General features: G+C 41.2%; 1 protein-coding gene across 4 annotated transcripts in view; it reads right to left on the bottom strand.

The window, feature by feature from the left end:
• LOC126271901 (bromodomain-containing protein 7) overlaps window positions 1-18,656 on the bottom strand; it is a 133,861-nt gene that overhangs the window by 48,353 nt on the left and 66,852 nt on the right. For all 4 annotated transcript variants that reach the window (XM_049974285.1, XM_049974283.1, XM_049974286.1 and 1 more), the window contains one exon: window positions 1,323-1,437. In XM_049974285.1, coding sequence (XP_049830242.1) covers window positions 1,323-1,437 — 115 coding nt within the window. The remainder of the gene's footprint in view (window positions 1-1,322; window positions 1,438-18,656) is intronic.

Here is an 18,656-nt window from a genome sequence, read left to right as displayed (position 1 = left end):
AGCTCAATCGGAGAAGTCTCTCCATAAACAAGTGCCTTATGGATATGTGCTTACAATGTACCAACAAGAAGTACATGTTTGATCTATGTCCTTGCACTCACAAACATATATACAGAAGAGACCTAGTGTACACCAAAAAGTTCTGGGTCAATCTTGAGAAAGTGATGGTAAAAGTCACAAGACGCAAAATTCTGCCATGTGACTTCCATGCAGAAACTGGCAATGAAAGAAAAACCAAGATACCAGGACACAGATCCATGAACAAAAATGGCGCAAGACTCATTGAACCATACCAACAAAACAATTTAAAAATCAAGTCAAACGTTTGAGAAAACTTCCGAAAAAACTTGGACGTCCTCCATAAAGGAAATAAATGAATATCAGATTGATCACATAGCCATTTCCTACCATCTGCAGTCAGAAATCTATGAAGTTCAAATCTGCAGAGGAGCGAACATTGGCTTGGACCACTATTTAACAAAACTCAAAGTGAACTTCGGACTGAAGATGATATGTCAGAAAAAGCTTATGTATAAAAAATCAACACAAGTAAAATCAGAGAAACCAACATGAAAGGAGAATAGGCAAATGAACACACAAACAACTGGAAAAAAATTCCACATCAAAATCCCACATAGGGCCAAAGAATTAATTCCATCGAGAAAGAACTCCAGACAACCCTTGTGGGATCCCAAATGTGAAAAGGCACTGGAAGAATGGAAAGATGCTTCCCTAACCACAGAAAGCTTCATTAACTGGAGCAGCAGGTTGTTCAGTACTTCCAAAAGAATGACCTAAATTCCCCAACTAAACAAGAAATTATATGAATGAAGGTGCTGGAGATTAAGAGCAGTCTTCCAGCTGAGTGCATTACGGAATTCAAAGCAAGTACAAGCTGGCAAATGATAGTGATGATGAAGAGGGTGGAGCTAATGTTACGATGCTGAACAACACTAGCTCAGCAATTTCCCAACTCATATAATGAAAAATGGCTTGCACATCATCTCTCCAAGAAAACAATACCTGTACTACAATTTTAGGCAGATCTTAAAATATACTTTTGATAAAAAAACTTTGTCACAATATGTTAAAAATTAAAATTTCTCTAGGAGCATCTTAAAAATACATATATGAAGAGGAAAACCAATCTGTGGTTGTGTTTCACTGCAGAATTACCTTAGACAGACACAAAAGACAAGCTGATACAATATTGGGGAAAATATATTACAAGAGTCAAAACTGTAAACATTACTGTCTTGGGCATTTGATTACCCTAACACAATATAAAAACGAAATAATGAAGACTGAAAATTTTCTCTTACTTTTGTATTTACTCGTTTCATTGACAGCCTATCAGCAGCGGCCTGGGCTGCCTTCTGCGCTTGTTCCAGAATTTCTTCAGGTGTCATATCATCCGGAATTGCTTCAAATTTGTTCCTGGAATGAGTAAATTGTGACACATGACATGATTATTTCCTTGTTTGTGGTATAGCAGTTAAAGAAGAAAGGTTGGAGCATTAATTATTGACAAAATGCCTTCAACAATATCTGCTATAGTGGTGACAATATGGAAGGTGGTTCACCTATTCCAAGAAAATAAGGCATTTCATAATTACGTTACAGGAAATGATTTTTCACAGAAAAATTGCATGAAGTAAATTAAATAACTACAATGGGATAAAGAAAATTTCAGAAATGACATTATGATGAGCTGTGAAAGGAACCAAACTTTTATTCTTTGGTGCACATTTTGATTAACTGATGCTCAGAGTAAAGAATATGAGAGCTTTGTCAAGATTTCCATATATTACTTATGCCTGGAAAAAAAAAGAGAGATCAAGTTTAGCTGAGTATTTTATTTGCAGTAAATTAATTTACTAACAGAAGTGCTGTTATGAATTTCAACTTTATGGCAGCTTTCTACAAGCAACTTCTAAAATAATATCTTTAGTGGATTGAATGATGGATAACTGCAAGTGCCAGAGATTTACAATTTACAGCATATTACTCAAATGATTGAATTTTGATCTAAACATTGATGCGATTTCTATGTCCAACAATTTGGAAGTACACAGCATAACATGGTCAAAATTGTCCGCAAAAAGAACATGTGAGTTGTTATTTAAAAAACAAACATTAGTCAGAATGCAAACTAGGAAAAAAGCCAATGGCAATCTAATGCTGTATAGGATTTATGAAAGCCTAAATATCAACTGGTCTGAATTCTGAACAGTGTACTGCTCATACAGGATTACAGTTGATAAAAGGCCACACTGCTGATCACATGATATTTACCTCCTTACATTTTCCATGTTGGAGCATGACCTGATGTGTATGTTCTGAATTGGAACAAAGACGAACTGAGGTGGCATGCAGGTGGAAGCAACATATGGAGTTTAATTTGTTGTAAGTGCTTCTGCACATTACTTTAAAAACTAGCAAAATTGCTACTGATTATGCTCTTCAAGGGTATGCTGCCGGATATGATTGTCTTCACTACATAATATTTTGGAGATCCATCTGGCAGCCATCTTCAGGTGCAATTGGAGTACACAATCATGGCGGAACTGAATGCTGTCATTCAGTTTCAGCGTGGATGTGTACTCAAGCGTTCACACCTGAAGATGGCGGCCAGATGGATCGCATCCAACAGCATACCTGTGAAGAGAATAATCATATAAGATGCTGGGAAAATCTACGGGATCACAAAATTGCAATTACTTGTACACACAGACTGAAGGAAGAGAAGGTGGAATTGGCATCTTGATACCTTAGAGCAACATTCAGATGATTCAAATGGAACAATATAGTTCATTAACAAAAGGGATGATCCTAGTTTACCCCAAGTTCAACAAAATATTTTAACTTCAACAATGATGGAAACTCCACGATAGAAACAATAAACAAAAAGCAATCTGTATGTAGCTGATTTGTGTGTGGTACTTAGATATATGTAACAGCACAAAGATGTAATTAGTTACTGAGCTGCTTATACTAGAAACAGAGCTGTAGCTTTAGTTATTTCTCTTTGGTGTTATACATGTGTATGTATGTCTCACACATTAAACCCCTTAACATAAAACCCCAAGCTGTCCGATTTTTATTATTTTGACAGGAACTTAAAATCCTGATTGTAGTTGGGCAACAATCGAACAGACCTTCAAAAAAATAAAAACCTGCTTATATCAGTTTCAGCACTCATAGTTAAGTGTTCGTCCACTAGGGAGCATCTGGTACTACATTTGTAACCTGTCTGTTGTGTTTTGGTTGCCACTAGATATCATCTTATCTGTCTCGCGTGTGTTTACCCAACGACCATAAGCATGCTTTTACTCACTCTCTCTCTCTCTCTCTCTCTCTCTCTCTCTCTCTCCCCTGTATTACTGTTTAGGCAATCCTTTAAAAAAAGACAGTTATATTGATCCTGAATTTGTAACTGAATGTAGTAACTCAGAAAGTGAAGAAAAATGTGATGTTACTTCATTAGAGACTGAACGTGGCAGCAATTCGTCAGTTGAGTGGCTCGCCAGTGGTATTAGTGAAATATGTACGCTGTGCTTCAACCAGCTCCTCCAAGATCTATGTTCAAAGTAAACCATTGTAAAGTACATGGTTCACTTCACAGCTACACAGAAACTAAAGAATGACTTCAAGTTTCAGGATATTTTAGTCAAAGCCTAATGCATGAATATACTCGGGATTTTATTATTGCAGATCTTCAAAATTTTGTAACTTATTATTTTGAGCTTTAAAAGCTATTTTCATATGTCTGTATGTAATGTCATGGATTAGAGGATGTTTTTCATCAATAAAAAATTATTTTTAGGACATAATTTGAAAGAAATTGTTAAGTTAAACAGTTATCAACTACACGTTAGTAGATGCCTTCCCCAATTTTAGTTTGTCACCAATTTACTTTCTCATGAATAATAAACTCTTTTCTTATATAGAATTAGTGCTTTAATACATTATTTAGTTTCGAAGGATAATCTGTGTCTATTCTATAGCAAATTATTGTGTGTCACGTATTAATCTCACAAATTGGTGTGCTTCTAGATATATTAAATCATATTTTTCTATAAAACAGGTCTTATGCCTTAGTTTCACAAAAATATTCTTTCCCCAGGAGAGCCTACTCCTTTCATTTTAGTTTTTGTGTATAAGAAACAAGAAGCTAGTCTTAAAAAAATTATTCATTAGCACTATTCAGGAATATTAGTACACTCTCTCTCTTTAAAGACAATTAATGTACAGGAATTATTGAAAACATTATCACTGTATTTTCAGTAGGTGGTATTTCACAGCATTTAAGTCATACTGCACTACCAAAAGCTGCATTGACTGATCACTTTTTTTTTGTTACTCACCCTCATGAAGGCTCGTTAGCACTGAAAACTGCTTGGAAAATAAAGAGATTCATCACAGTAGCTATTCTGATTCAATATATCCTTTGTTATTATTGTGTTTCATTTATATACATGAACATTACCATTACAATACAAGCACTGCCAAGACCTATGTACACAGATCACGAGTGAGTGTAATACAGTTAGTCTGAAGTTTGAATTTTTGGGACAAGTTAAAACTGTGTACCACACTGGTGACTTGCCTCTTTGTTCCTACATTTCACTGTGAACGCACAACTCCTAGTGCCACCTGTTAATGCACACAGGCCGATTCAAAATTGTAACGTGTCACTTGCAGCAGAGCCTCTGTTGAGTCTGGAATGTATAGAGAGGACCAAATGACAAGTGGAAACTTTGAGCCAGACCACGAGACTTGCATAGGTAGCACAACTGCTCACACAAGGCAGGGACCTAGGTTCAACTTTTGATTTGGCGCACAATTTTATCTTGTCAAAAATGTTCATTGCAGCAAAAAAACTTTCAAAGTGTAGAAAAATATCATATCCGCCTGCGGTTTTCTACAAAATACAGAATACTAGCAAATATGTTAATCACGCGTACACACTGTAGGAAAACACCCTGATGAGTAAAACACACAGACACACACAGACACACACACACACACACACACACACACACACACACACACACACACACACACACACACCACCATTCATACTCACAAGCAAGTACACCTCATGCACACATTACCACCAGCTCCAGCATCTCAGGCCAGAATGCAATTATCACGTGGGATGCAAGCAGTAATTTGGATGAGGCAGGGATAGGGGAGGGATAGTAGCGAATGGTCGGGGAGAGAGACGAACACTATTGGTGGAATGTGTAGGCACTAGCATGCAAACAGGTGCAATGTCTGGAGGTTGTGGGGGGAAAAAAGAAGCAAAGAAGGCGAGGAGCCGGGAAAGACAGGCGGATGCATCTACAGAGGGTGGCTAATACACAGGGTGGCAGATGAGAATGAGGAGAAGATGATAGTATAGAAGTGATGTAAACTGTTGGATGGATGGTGTGGAGACAGTATGTTACTGTAGGTTGAGACCGAGACAATTATGGGAACGGACAATGTGTTATAAGGAAAACTCCCATCTGTGCAGTTCAGAAAATCTTATGTTGGTGGGAAGGCTCCAGGTAGCTCAGTAAGTGAAGCAGCCACTGAAATCAAGTGTGTTACGTTCAGTCGCATGTTACACCACTGGATAGTCAATTTGCTCTTGGCCACAGTTTAGTTTTATCCTATGGACAGCTGGTTGGTAGTCATACCAATATTTTTTTATATCTAAAAACAAATATGATGGGACTTACCAAACAAAAGTGCTGGCAGGTCGATAAGACACACAAACAAACACAAACATATACACAAAATTCGAGCTTTCGCAACAGGTGGCCGCCCTGTCAGGAAAGAGGGAAAGATGAAAGGATGTGGGCTCCAGGGAGAGGGCAAGGAGCCACTCCAATCTCGGAAGCGGAAAGAGCAACCCCAGGGGGAAAAAGGATAGGTATACACTCGCGCACGCACTCACGCACACACACAGGCAAGCAGACATGTCTGCTTGTGTCTGTGCACGTGTGGATGGACACGCGTGTGTGTGCGAGTGCCCCTCCCCCATCCCCTCGCAAGTCCCCCCTCCCCGCCCCCGGGACCGGAATGACTCCCCACCCTCTCCCCAAATCCCACATCCCTCATGAGCCACCCCCCCCCCCCCCCCCGACGAAGCAACCGCCGGCCGTGAAAGCCCGAATCCTGCGTACATGCCTGTGCTTGCTCGTGTGTCCACCGACCTGCCAACACTTTTGTTCGGTAAGTCACATCATCTTTTTGTGTGTGTGTGTGTGTGTGTGTGTGTGTGTATATATATATATATATATATATATATATATATATATATATATATATTAAAAACAAAGATTCCAAGACTTACCAAGCGGGAAAGCGCCGGTAGACAGGCACAATAAATAAAACACACACACACACACACACACACACACACACACACACACACACACACACACACACACACACACACACAGAATTTCTAGCTTTCGCAACCGACGGTTGCCTCTTCAGGAAAGAGGGAAGGAGAGGGAAAGACGAAAGGATGCGGGCCCTAAGGGAGAGGGCAAGGAGTCACCCCAATCCCGGGAGCGGAAAGACTCACCCCAGGGGGAAAAAAGGACAGGCGCAAACTAGCGCGCGCACACACACACCCATCCGCACACACACAGACACCAGCAAACATTTGTAAAGGCAAAGAGTTCGGGCAGAGATGTCAGTCGAGGCGGAAGTACAGAGGCAAAGAAGTTGTTGACAGGTGAGATATGAGCGGCAGCAACTTGAAATTAGTGAAGGTTGAGGCCTGGCGGATATCGAGAAGAGGATGGACTTGCCTTGGTGGGGGGTTGGGGGGAGTGCACTTGCACACACACGCGTGTCTATCCGCATGTGCACACACACAAGCAGACATGTCTGGGGGTGAGTCTTTCCGCTCCCGGGATTGGAGTGGCTCCTTGCCCTCTCCCTGGAGCCCACATCCTTTCATCTTTCTCTCTCCTTCCCTCTTTCCTGACGGGGCAGCAGCCGGTTGCGAAAGCTCGAATTTTGTGTGTATGTTTGTGTGTCTATCGACCTGCCAGCGCTTTTGTTTGGTAAGTCCCATCATCTTTGTTTTTAGATTTATTTTTCCCACGTGGAATGTTTCCCTCTATTATATTCATATCAATATTTTTTTATTTTTATTTAATAAAATTACTGGCATATAGCCACATACAGTTACTTTGCTTAACATTTTACGTTTTTGCATATCAAATTATAGATTTCACTCTTTTACTGCACAGTTCTATGTGATATCGTTCACAGGCTTCGTTGGTTGCAATGTCATCCCTAGGCACTTAAAGAGTCTGATGAGATTTTTACTTTTTGTCCTCTGATGTTGATTTCCGCATTCTTGGGTGTTTAGCCTCCTTTTCTGAAAATCACCATTTCTGCCTTTGTTATGTTTATGTGTAGTTTGAGCACTTGTCTATTTTTCTCAATGATTTTCTGCGGCTTCTGTATGTCTATCGAACCTTCGGCTATGTCGTCAGCATATGCATATACGAGGTGTGACAATAAAGTAATGAGATTGATGTGGGGGGAAAAAGTTGCTAACCGTTTTAGTCACGTTTAGTGTTGTCTCCTTCAAAATAGTTCCCTTCTGATTGCACACACTTTTCCAGTGCTTCTGCCATTGATGGTAACATTTCTGGAACTCATCTTCTGTAATATCCTCCAAGACCCTTGTCACAGCTTTTTGGACATCTTATCTTGTTTGAAAATGGTGTTCCCTGACTGCTGTTTTGACTCTTGGAAATAGAAAAAAAGTAGCACGGAGCGATAGTTGGCGAATAAGGTGGCTGTGGTAGTACTGAAATTTGTTTTGAGGTTAAAAATTGCTGTACTGACAGAGCAATATGGATGGTGCATTATCATGATGCAGAATCCAACTATCAGCAATAATGGCACGGACACAAAGAACTCTTTTACGAAGTCTTTCTAAAATTTCTTTGTAGTAATATTGGTTAACTGTTTGTCCAGGAGGCACCCACTCTTTATGAACAATACCCTTGGAATCAAAGAAGCACCCAAGCATTCATTTCACTTTTCACTTTGACATGCAAGCGTTTTTTGATCTAGGTGATCCCTTTGAGTAACACTGTGAACTTTGGCGTTTTGTCTCTGGATTGTACGGGGGGGAGGGGGAACCAACAACAACAACAACAACAACAACAACAACAACAACAACTTTCATCACCAGCGACAACAAGGCTCAACAATTCTGGATTGATTTCCATTCGCTCTAACAGATTGGCTCTCACATTTTTCCATGTTTTTGCTGTTATGGTGTGAAATTTTTGGGGACCATTTTTGCACAAATCTTTCTCATACCTAAGATCTTCAGTTAATATAAGACGAACTGTTTGTCAATTGATGTTCAGTTCTTCTGTGACCATTTTCACAGATAATCTTCGATCAGGTCTTACGAGTTCATGGTCCCTGGCCAAGTTGACATCTGCCTGTGAGGTTGATGGTCGTCCACTGTGGTCTTCATCTTCAACATTCGTTCTGCCTTCAGTAAACATTTTATGCCAATGAAAAACTTCAGCTCTTGACATAACCTCCTCTCCAAAAGCCTTCTGAAGCTTACCGTAAGTTGTCGTCGCGTTTTCACTCAATTTAACGCGAAAAGAAATGGCATATCGTTGCGCAATATTATGCGGTTCCATTTCTATGATGAGAGACACAAACACATGTTAACTTATTACAGCACAACTCATGACTGAGCAGTTACATCGATGTGCCACTTGGACTAGCAGCAGCTTATAGACAAAGGTCAAAGATATTGTGCCTATGCAAGCCTGCAGGGTTGCCACATCTTGCAAAGAAAATCAGTCTCATTACTTTATTGTCGCACCTCGTATGTATACATCATTTTAATTTTCTCCAATTTGCAGTGGCGAGAACGTACAGCAAAGGGCTCATTGGGTCACCCTGTAAGACTCCGTTCGATTGCTTAACGAGGTTCGAAAAAGACAGGGTGTCTGATATTGTGATCAAGTTGTATTCAAGGATTGACTTGATTATTCTTGCCCATCTATCTTCTCCCAATGTGTGACCCAGTTTTCGGACTATGAGATATCTTTCCAGTAGCTCAAAGCCTTTGGTAAAGTCTATGAACGCTGTGTAGAAAATTTGTGTCTTTTGTAGCACTTCGTCAATGTTGTTTAGAAGAAGCCTGACTGCTGTTAAGTGTTGATCTTCCGGATCTGAAGCCCATTTGTCGTTCTGGGAGGTGACTGCCCACACAGGCTTTGAATTTTTGTGTGATTATCTTTGAAAACATATTGAACTGAGTATTTTCCAGGGCTATGCCTCTGTACTTGTTCGTGACCAATGGGTCTCCTCTACCTTTGTAGAGAACTTTTATTATTGAGTGTCTCCTTCTTCATTTAGAGGTTTCTGTACATTGTCTTTTTCCTTTGTTGACGATGTTTCTCCTTCTTTCGGGGTGCTTTGATTCCTCGTTTGTTCAGTATCTTACTGAAGTTGTCTTCCCATTCATTCATGTCTATATTTGGTGTATGAGCCAGTCTTCTTGGTCTCGCTGCTATGTATGGGTCTTTCTCTGTTTCATCTGCTTCTCTTTTTGCCTCTCTTTCTATGGATTCTTTTTTCTTCTCTTCTATTAGTTTTTTGTAGACTCTCCTCTCTTCTGCGTATAATTTGCATGTTTCCTCATCGTGCTGGTTTCTTAATCTGTGGAGCGTTCTTAGAACAGTGTTCCTTTTGCTGTAGCATTCAGCATTGAATCATCTTTTTGCCATCCTTGTTTTTGGGTTTGTTTGTATCACTGAATTTTTTTTAGGTGGTCTTCTATTCTGTCTGTTGCTGTTTCAAGGTCTCCTTCCTCTATTAAAGTTTCTATTTGTGTTATTTGTTCTTGCTGGTTTGTTAATTTTTCTTTATCTATTTTTCTTTGTATGATTTGGTGGGTCATTCTTGCTGGTGGTGACATGACATGACGTTATTTATTTTTATCTTCATTGAATGTGCTTTCATATAGGAGTGATGGAGTCATGCCATACTGGTTGAATACTTCCTTTCTTGTTAATGTGATATCAATGGTGCTTTTCCCATTGTGGCATATATATGTAGGTATCTGTCTATCATTCAGTAGGGTGAAACCATCTTCTTCTAGGGTTTCAATGACTAGTCTTGTTTTATAGTTCTCTGTGTCTATTCTGCAGTTGAGATCGCCTAAACAGTGGTGGGTTTGCTGTCACACTGTTTAATGAGTGTAACTATTTCATCAATTATTTCTACAGCATTTGTGTGTGTTTTAAAATAGGCTGCATTATATTTATGTTTGCTGTTTTTACTAGCATACTATTTTCCCTGTTGGTGTTAGGTTAAGAGCACTTTTTATTCCCTCTGTATTCCACAAGACTGCTTTTATTTCTTGCTCTTCTAGTTTTCTCCATAGTTTAGTTGAGCTCTGCTCCCTCTTCCATTGATCGTTTTGGGATGTACTTTTATGTTTTCAGGCCAGAATTCTGGTTCTTGTGTGACTTGTAGATTATCAAACAGAATGCCTACTTTAAAAGCTTTTTTGTTGTCCAGTGTGTGCAGTTCTTCACATTCTAGTTGTCCCAGTACTCCGTTCTTGTTGAGGTATTGCACTACTGTATCAGTTGTGGTGGTTCTTTAAGTTACTGATATATAGCCACGCTGTTGTTTCTGCTGCTTGCATTTTTTCATCTTTTTTTTTGTATCCATTATGGTTTTATTTTTACTCTGGTTTCCTCTGTACGAGCTCCTCCCTATCTCAGTACTCCAAATTGGTTCCTCTAGTTCATTAACCTGATTTCAGATTTCATTATGTTGCTCACGTGCATTGATAGCAATATAAAAAACTTTGCAATGATTGTAGTACAGGTGGCAAATGACATGGCTGCTTTTATAGGTGGCCAGGCCCCTGATGGGGTAGAATAAACCAGTGACAGGACTGGAAGCCAGCTGGAGTGGCCCAGCGGTTCTAGGCGCTACAGTCTGGAGCCGTGTGACCGCTGCGGTCGCAGGTTCGAGTCCCACCTCGGGCATGGGTGTGTGGTGTTCTTAGGTTAGTTAGGTTTAAGTTCTAGGGGACTGATGACCTCAGAAGTTAAGTCCCATAGTGCTCAGAGCCATATGAACCATTTGAACAGGACTGGAATAGGAAGTGCTGGGTGGGTGGACTGTGCAGGTTTTGCATATGGGCTTTCCACAGCTATATTATCCATTTGGCAAGAAATTGGGATTGGGAGTGACATAGGGATGGACTAGGATGTTTTGGAGGTTGGGCAGGTGACGGAACATCACTTAAAGAGAGGTGAGAAGTATCTCGGGTAGGATGACCCTCACTTCGCGACATGATGACAGGTAATCAAAGGCCTGATGAAGGATGTGGTTCAGTTGTTCGAGTCCATGGTGGTACTGTGTGATGAAGGGGACGCTCCTTTGTGGTTTGTCCTTGGGGATGGTGTAAGAACTGGGGGCATGAGGGGAAATGGCACGGGAGATCTGCTTGCGGACGTGTGGGGGTGGTGCCTGTCTTTGAAGGCCTTGGTCAGATCCTCAGCATACTGAACTAGGAAGTTTTTGTCACTGCAGATACACTGCCCCTGGGTGATTAGGCTGTATGGGAGGCATTGTTGGGTACGAAAGGGATGACAACTGTCACAAAATGCAGGTACTGTTGGTGGGTTTAATGTGGACACAGGTGCGGATGCAACCACCAGAGAGGAGGAGGTCAACATACAGAAAGGGGGCATGCTGTGATGAGGAGGACCACATGAAGCAGATGTGTGAGAAGGTGTTAACGTTGTGAAGGAGCAAACATAGGATGTCTTGGCCCTGAGTCTAGATCAGAATTAGATCACCAATTAACATGAACCAGACAAGGGGTTTTGTGTTTTGGGAGGCTAGGAAGCTGTCCTCTAAATGGCATACAAAAATTTTGGCATAGGAGGGTGTCAAGTGGATGCCCACGGCTGTGCCACAGATTTACCTTGCCTTCAAAGGAGAAGTAGTTGAGGGTTAGGATAAAGTTAGTGAGGTGTATGAGGACTGAGGTAGTGGGTTTGGAGTTTGAAGGATGTTGGGATACGCAGTGTTCAATAGTGCTAAGACTATGGGCATGATGGATTTTGGTGTATAGGGAGGAGGTGTCAACAGTGCGGACGAATGGGGGATCCAGGAGGTAAAGGGGGGGGGGGGGGGGGGGACACGATGGAGCGTTGGTGAAGGAAGAGGTTGGTGTTTTTGACGTTTAAGGCTTAATTATGGGCAATTGGTTTGAGGTGTTGGTCAATGAGGGACGAAATTTTGTCAGTTGGGGGTACAATAACCAACCACAATGGGGCACCCTGGATTGTTGGATTTGTAGATTTTGGGCAGCATGTAGAAGGTGGGTGCATGGAGTGAGAAGGGAAGTGGATTCAGGAGAGATGTTTTAGGAAGGGCCTATGTCTTTAAGCAGGGATTGGGTGTTGTGTTGGACTTATAAGATGGGGTCACTCTGGCAAAGTTTATACGTGGAGGGGTCAGATAATTGGAGCAGGCCTTCTACCAAGTAGTCATTGCGATTCTTAACAACACTGGTGGAACCTTTGTCTGCAGCTAGCATGATTAGATCAGGATTTGTTTTGTGATTGTGTATGGCTGTTCTTTCTTCTACTAAAAGGTTGGTGTTCTTAGGAAGGATGGTGAGGCTAAGTTGGAAGTAAGGATTTCCAGGAACATGACAAGTGGGTGGTTATGTGGGAGGGGGTGGGGAGGGGGGGGAGGGGGGTTCAAGGTTGGATGGTGGTATGAACTGGAAGATGCACGGTTCAATGTTTGAATTAGGGTGGTTTGATAGTAAATATTTCTGAACACAATGAAAACACTGGCACCCTCCTTGAGTTGTAAAACAGTATAATGTTTTTTATCAACTGACAAAGATCTGCGTACTTTGAGCAGATGAAGCAACAAGAATGGCTGAAACAGTGATTTTGCTTTGAGCTATACAAGGCTGTTTCAAATAAATTGCAACTAGTAGTAAATAAAAGTTCAGTTTATTCATTATCAGCCGTGCGGAGTGGCTGTGAGGATTGAGGCATGATGTCACGGACTATGCGGCCACTCCCGCCGGAGGTTCAAGTCCTCCCTTGGGCATGGGTGCATGTGTTGTTCTTAGTATAAGTTAGTGTAAGTAGTGTGTAAGTTTAGGGACTGATAACCTCAGCAGTTTGGTCCCTTAGGAATTCAACACATTTGAACATTTTATTCATTAGCAGCTCGTAATGTTATATAAAAATTACTTTCTTTAAAGAAATAATTCCAGTTGCTGGTACTGCATTACTTCACAAACTGCATATCATAAAGCTCTGTGAATCAACTTACATGCAAAAGCTGGTTACACCTATCATGTACATGAATTTTGAAGACTGCAACATTGAAAGTTTGCATTCTAACAAGGAGATATTGCAGGATTTGAGTCCAAGGCATTGGACTGTAGCCATTCACCTTGGTGGGCCCACATCTATGAGTAATCAAGAAAACAAAATTTTTCAATTTCTTATGATTGATTAGAGCCTTTGAATTATTTATAACTTGAAAGTGGCAGCATAATACAGAGATTAAGTTATTTGGCTTACGTGCTGAAAGTGGTTGTTCTGATTCCCGTCAAGTGATTTTTTTTTCCCCCCCGTCTTTGTCAAAACCAGAACCTTCAGCGGATCAGCCAAATAAATGCTATGCTATGGGACCGCTTTGAAATTATTCATAACTAGATGACAAACACATTATTACCTGGATATTCATTTTGGCACTTTCCTATTAGAAACAGAAGCTTATATGTACTCCTGCAGAATACTTGGTATGGAGATTCTTTGCGTATCTACAACGCGATTTTGCAAATGTGTCTGGGCTACATCTTTTCATAGATCTATAGACGGCAACTGTTTTTGCTTACAGCAGTTTGCGTTTTGCAGCTGAAAGCTGTCAAAAATGCTGAGCTATCAAAAGTGCTGCCAAGTGTCAGGGTTTTCCTTAAGTTGATTTGACTGTAGGAGTGTGTTAGTAGCAAAGAATAAATGTATTAAAATTTCATACATGACATTGCATTTTTTCCAAGTATCTCAGTGTTTATGATCTCACATCCCGAACTATGACAGATGGGTAGTTCTTACCCCCACAGCAATTGTTGTCTGACAGTAAGGGATGTTTATACCAAGTATGCTTGAAAATGGTCCAGTGGTTTTAGGAGATATGGAATGAATGAATGAAACACACACACACACACACACACACACACACACACACACATTTTTATAATTTGTATGGATATGGATTTCAAGGCTCTAACCAATCACTAGAAATACTGAAATTTTGTTTCATCAATTATGTGCATATTAGGGGCCACCAGGATGAATAGCTGTAGTGTGCGATACCTGGAATCCTAACCTGCAACAATGTATAGGGGATCTCTCCTTTTAAGACTAGTGAACACGATGAACAATGCCATAGTGAGGTGTTTCCATGGAAAATTGTCAGGTTTCATGAGGGGCAATCCAAACTGAATAGTACTTTACATAACACAACTGTATGTTGTAGGATCCTATAAAATCACACATTTGTACAGGTAAGTAAGTAAAATCTGTACATCTGTAAGACAGCAGCAATTTTGTCTTGTGGTGAATGAGCCTTTATCTCTCTGTGGGGAGGGGGGAGGTGGCTATTAACCCTTTAACTGCTGTGGATGAGTTAATTCTTCATGCTCTGCCACTGCCCGTGTTGAGAATATGTTTATGCATCCCATTCTGCTGATCTCTCACTACTGCGGGTAAGTTACTTTCCGTATTCTGGTCAATAAAAAAGGGCACTTATCAAACAGGATCTGTGCCTCTTTGCATGCTATTATTCGGAAAAAAAACCTTATTTTCATATTTTGAACTGTTTATGAACCAGACGATTGTTACAACCACATGATTCATGATATGCAGTGACAAAAATGCGCACATCGTGTCCATCAGCTATAAAAATCAATAAGTCTGGAATGAAATGAGATATTGTACTGCTTCCAACTTTGAATAAAATTTTTATACCTTATGTACAGTTCATACACAGTAGTGTAAGAGCAAAGAGCAATCACACGCAAAGTTAACACGATGTGTTTTTACCTCTGCACTCTTTTTAAAATTTTATGCAATGTTTTACTGAAATTGATGCTGAATTATGAGAAGAAATTCAGTCCTTTATTGAACAACGATATCAGACTGTATGAGGTCCACAAATCAATTTTTTAAATTTAATAGTTTTCTTAAAATTGGACTGTAAGTATTTCATAATGGCCTGAGGGCTGGCTCTTAGCACAGGCAGTAGTATCTGGTGAACAGTACAGTCATAAGAAAGTTACAGTCAGCACAAAATGTAGACAACACATCTGCAGCAGCGAAAGGGTTAACAGCCTGATTCCAAAACCCACACAGAGCAAAGGCACTCAAACCATTTTTGCAAAGTAGTTGGACCATGCAGATGTATAAAATGGAAGCATAAATGTATTTAAATAATTGTATTCTAATAAATCTCACCAGTTTATCTGTACACTCTTAACTGGGTAATTGACTGTTGTTAAAAAAACATTTAGTAAACTAACATTCAGATGCATGTTTTAAGTTTCAAATAAGCTTATTGCTGTAAACAGTTGGTTATTTGTGGCAAATGCACACATCTGGGAATTTTAATTTTTTTCTTAAATTTAAATGAAGATCTATTCTACACTCACTATAATGTAGAGAGACATATATACAGGGTGGTCCATTGATTGTGACCGGGCCAAATATCTCACGAAATAAGCATCAAACGAAAAAACTACAAAGAATGAAACTTGTCTAGCTTGATGGGGGAAACCAGATGGCGCTATGGTTGGCCCGCTAGATAGCGTTACCATAGGACAAACGAATATCAACTGCATTTTTAAAAATATGAACCCCCATTTTTTTAAATTACATATTCGTGTAATACATAAGGAAATATGAATGTTTTAGTTGGACCACATTTTTCGCTTAGTGATAGATGGTGCTGTAATAGTCACAAACATATGGCTCACAACTGTAGATCAACAGTTGGTAACAGGTAGGTTTTCTAAATTAAAATACAGAATGTAGGCACGTTTGAACATTTTATTTCGGTTGTTCCAATGTGATACATGTGCCTTTGTGAGCTTATCAATTCTGGGAACGCATGCTGTTACCATGTGATTACCTGTAAACACCACATTAATGCAATAACTGCTCAATATGATGTCCGTCAACCTCAATGCACATGACAATACCGATTCATCATCATTCTTCCGGCTGAAAAGGGTTTCACGACCGTGGTACTTGATCGTCGGGAGTATGTGGCTGAGGGACTGCGTCAGCTTTCAGACAACTCTACATACAAAGTTTGCCAAGGTAATCTCATTCCTTATGTCCAGGCGGAGCTTCAAGGAATCCTCAGAACCTTAGGCCCCTACAAAACCTTTCACCTGACTCCATCAAACTCCTGACCCCACTGACACCTCGCTCTCCTACCTTCTACCTACTTCCTAAAATTCACAAACCCAAACATCCCGGCCGCCCCATTGTAGCTGGTTACCAAGCCCCCACAGAACGTATCTCTGCCTACGTAGATCAACACCTTCAACCCATCACACGCAGTCTCCCATCCTTCAAAAAGACAGCAACCACTTTCTCAAACACCTGGAATCCTTACCCAGTCTGTTACCCCCAGAAACCATCCTTGTAACCATTGATGCCACTTCCCTATACACAAATATCCCACACTTCCAGGGCCTCGCTACAATGGAGCACTTCCTTTCACGCCGATCACCTGCCACCCTACCTAAAACCTCTTTCCTCGTCACCTTAGCCAGCTTCATCCTGACCCACAACTTCTTCACATTTGACGGCCAGACATACCAACAGTTAAAGCGAACAGCCATGGGTACCAGGATGGCCCCCTCGTATGCCAACCTATTTATGGGTCGCTTAGAAGAAGCCTTCTTGGTTACCCAAGCCTGCCAACCCAAAGTTTGGTACAGATTTCTTGATGACATCTTCATGATCTGGACTAACAGTGAAGAACAACTCCAGAATTTCCTCACCAACCTCAACTCCTTTGGTTCCATCACATTCACCTGGTCCTACTCTAAATCCCATGCCACTTTCCTTGACGTTGACCTCCATCTGTCCAATGGCCAGCTTCACACATCACACATCAAACCCACCAACAAGCAACAGTACCTCCATTATGACAGCTGCCACCCATTCCATATCAAACGGTCCCTTCCATACAGCCTAGGCCTTCGGGGCAAACGAATCTGCTCCAGTCCTGAATCCCTGGACCATTACACCAACAACCAGAAAACAGCTTTCGCATCTCGCAACTACCCTCCCGACCTGGTACAGAAGCAAATAACCAGAGCCACTTCCCTAACCCTTCAAACCCAGAACCTCTCACAGAAGAACCCTAAAAGTGCCCACTTGTGACAGGATACTTCCCGGGACTGGATCAGACTCTGAATGTGGCTCTCCAGCAGGGTTTACGACTTCCTAAAATCCTGCCCCGAAATGAGATCCATCCTTCATGAAATCCTCCCCACTCCACCAAGAGTGTCTTTCCGCCGTCCACCTAACCTTCGTAACCTCTTAGTTCATCCCTATGAAATCCCCAAACCACCTTCCCTACCCTCTGGCTCCTACCCTTGTAACCACTCCCGGTGTAAAACCTATTCTCTGCACCCTCCCACCACCACCCACTCCAGTCCTGTAACCCGGAAGGTGTACACGATCAAAGGCAGAGCCACGTGTGAAAGCACCCACGTGATTTCCCAAGTGACCTGCCTACACTGTAATGCTTTCTATGTGGGAATGACCAGCAACAAACTGTCCATTCTCATGAATGGACATAGGCAGACAGTGTTTGTTGGTAATGAGGATCACCCTGTGGCTAAACATGCCTTGGTGCATGGCCAGCACATCTTGGCACAGTGTTACACCATCCGGGTTATCTGGATACCTTCCACCAACACCAACCTATCCGAACTCCGGAGATCGGAACTTCAATATATCCTCTCTTCTCATTTTCCACCAGGCCTCAATCTCCGCTAATTTCAAGTTGCCGCTACTCATACCTCACCTGTCATTCAACATCATCTTTGCCTCTGCACTTCCGCCTCGACTGACATCTCTGCCCAAACTCTTTGCCTTTAAATATGTCTGCTTGTGTGTGTGTGTGTGTGTGTGTGTGTGTGTGTGTGCGCGCGAATATACGTATCCTTTTTCACCCTAAGGTAGGTCTTTCTGCTCCCGGGATTGCTATGACTCCTTACCCTCTCCCATAAAACCCACATCCTTTCATCTTTCCTTCTCCTTCCCTCTTTCCTGGTGAAGCAACCGCCGGCTGCGAAAGCTCGAAATTTTGTGTGTCTGTTTGTATTTTTTTATTGTGCCTGTCTCCGGAACTTTCCCGCTTGGTAAGTCTTGGAATCTTTGTTTTCAATATAAAAGACTTTAACAAAATTGACAATGTTGCCGAGTGTCTTTAATAAACAAAAATTAGTCCGACTTTATGACAGGTACCACAGCTTTATGGTAAAATACTCCTCCGCCATGTGGGGGGCCTGCGTTGAT

This window comes from Schistocerca gregaria, chromosome 5 (genome assembly GCF_023897955.1).
Source record: "Schistocerca gregaria isolate iqSchGreg1 chromosome 5, iqSchGreg1.2, whole genome shotgun sequence".
NCBI classification, from domain to species: domain Eukaryota; kingdom Metazoa; phylum Arthropoda; class Insecta; order Orthoptera; family Acrididae; genus Schistocerca; species Schistocerca gregaria.
Note: the sequence above shows the minus strand (reverse complement) of the source record. Positions and strands in the feature narration are given on the sequence as shown.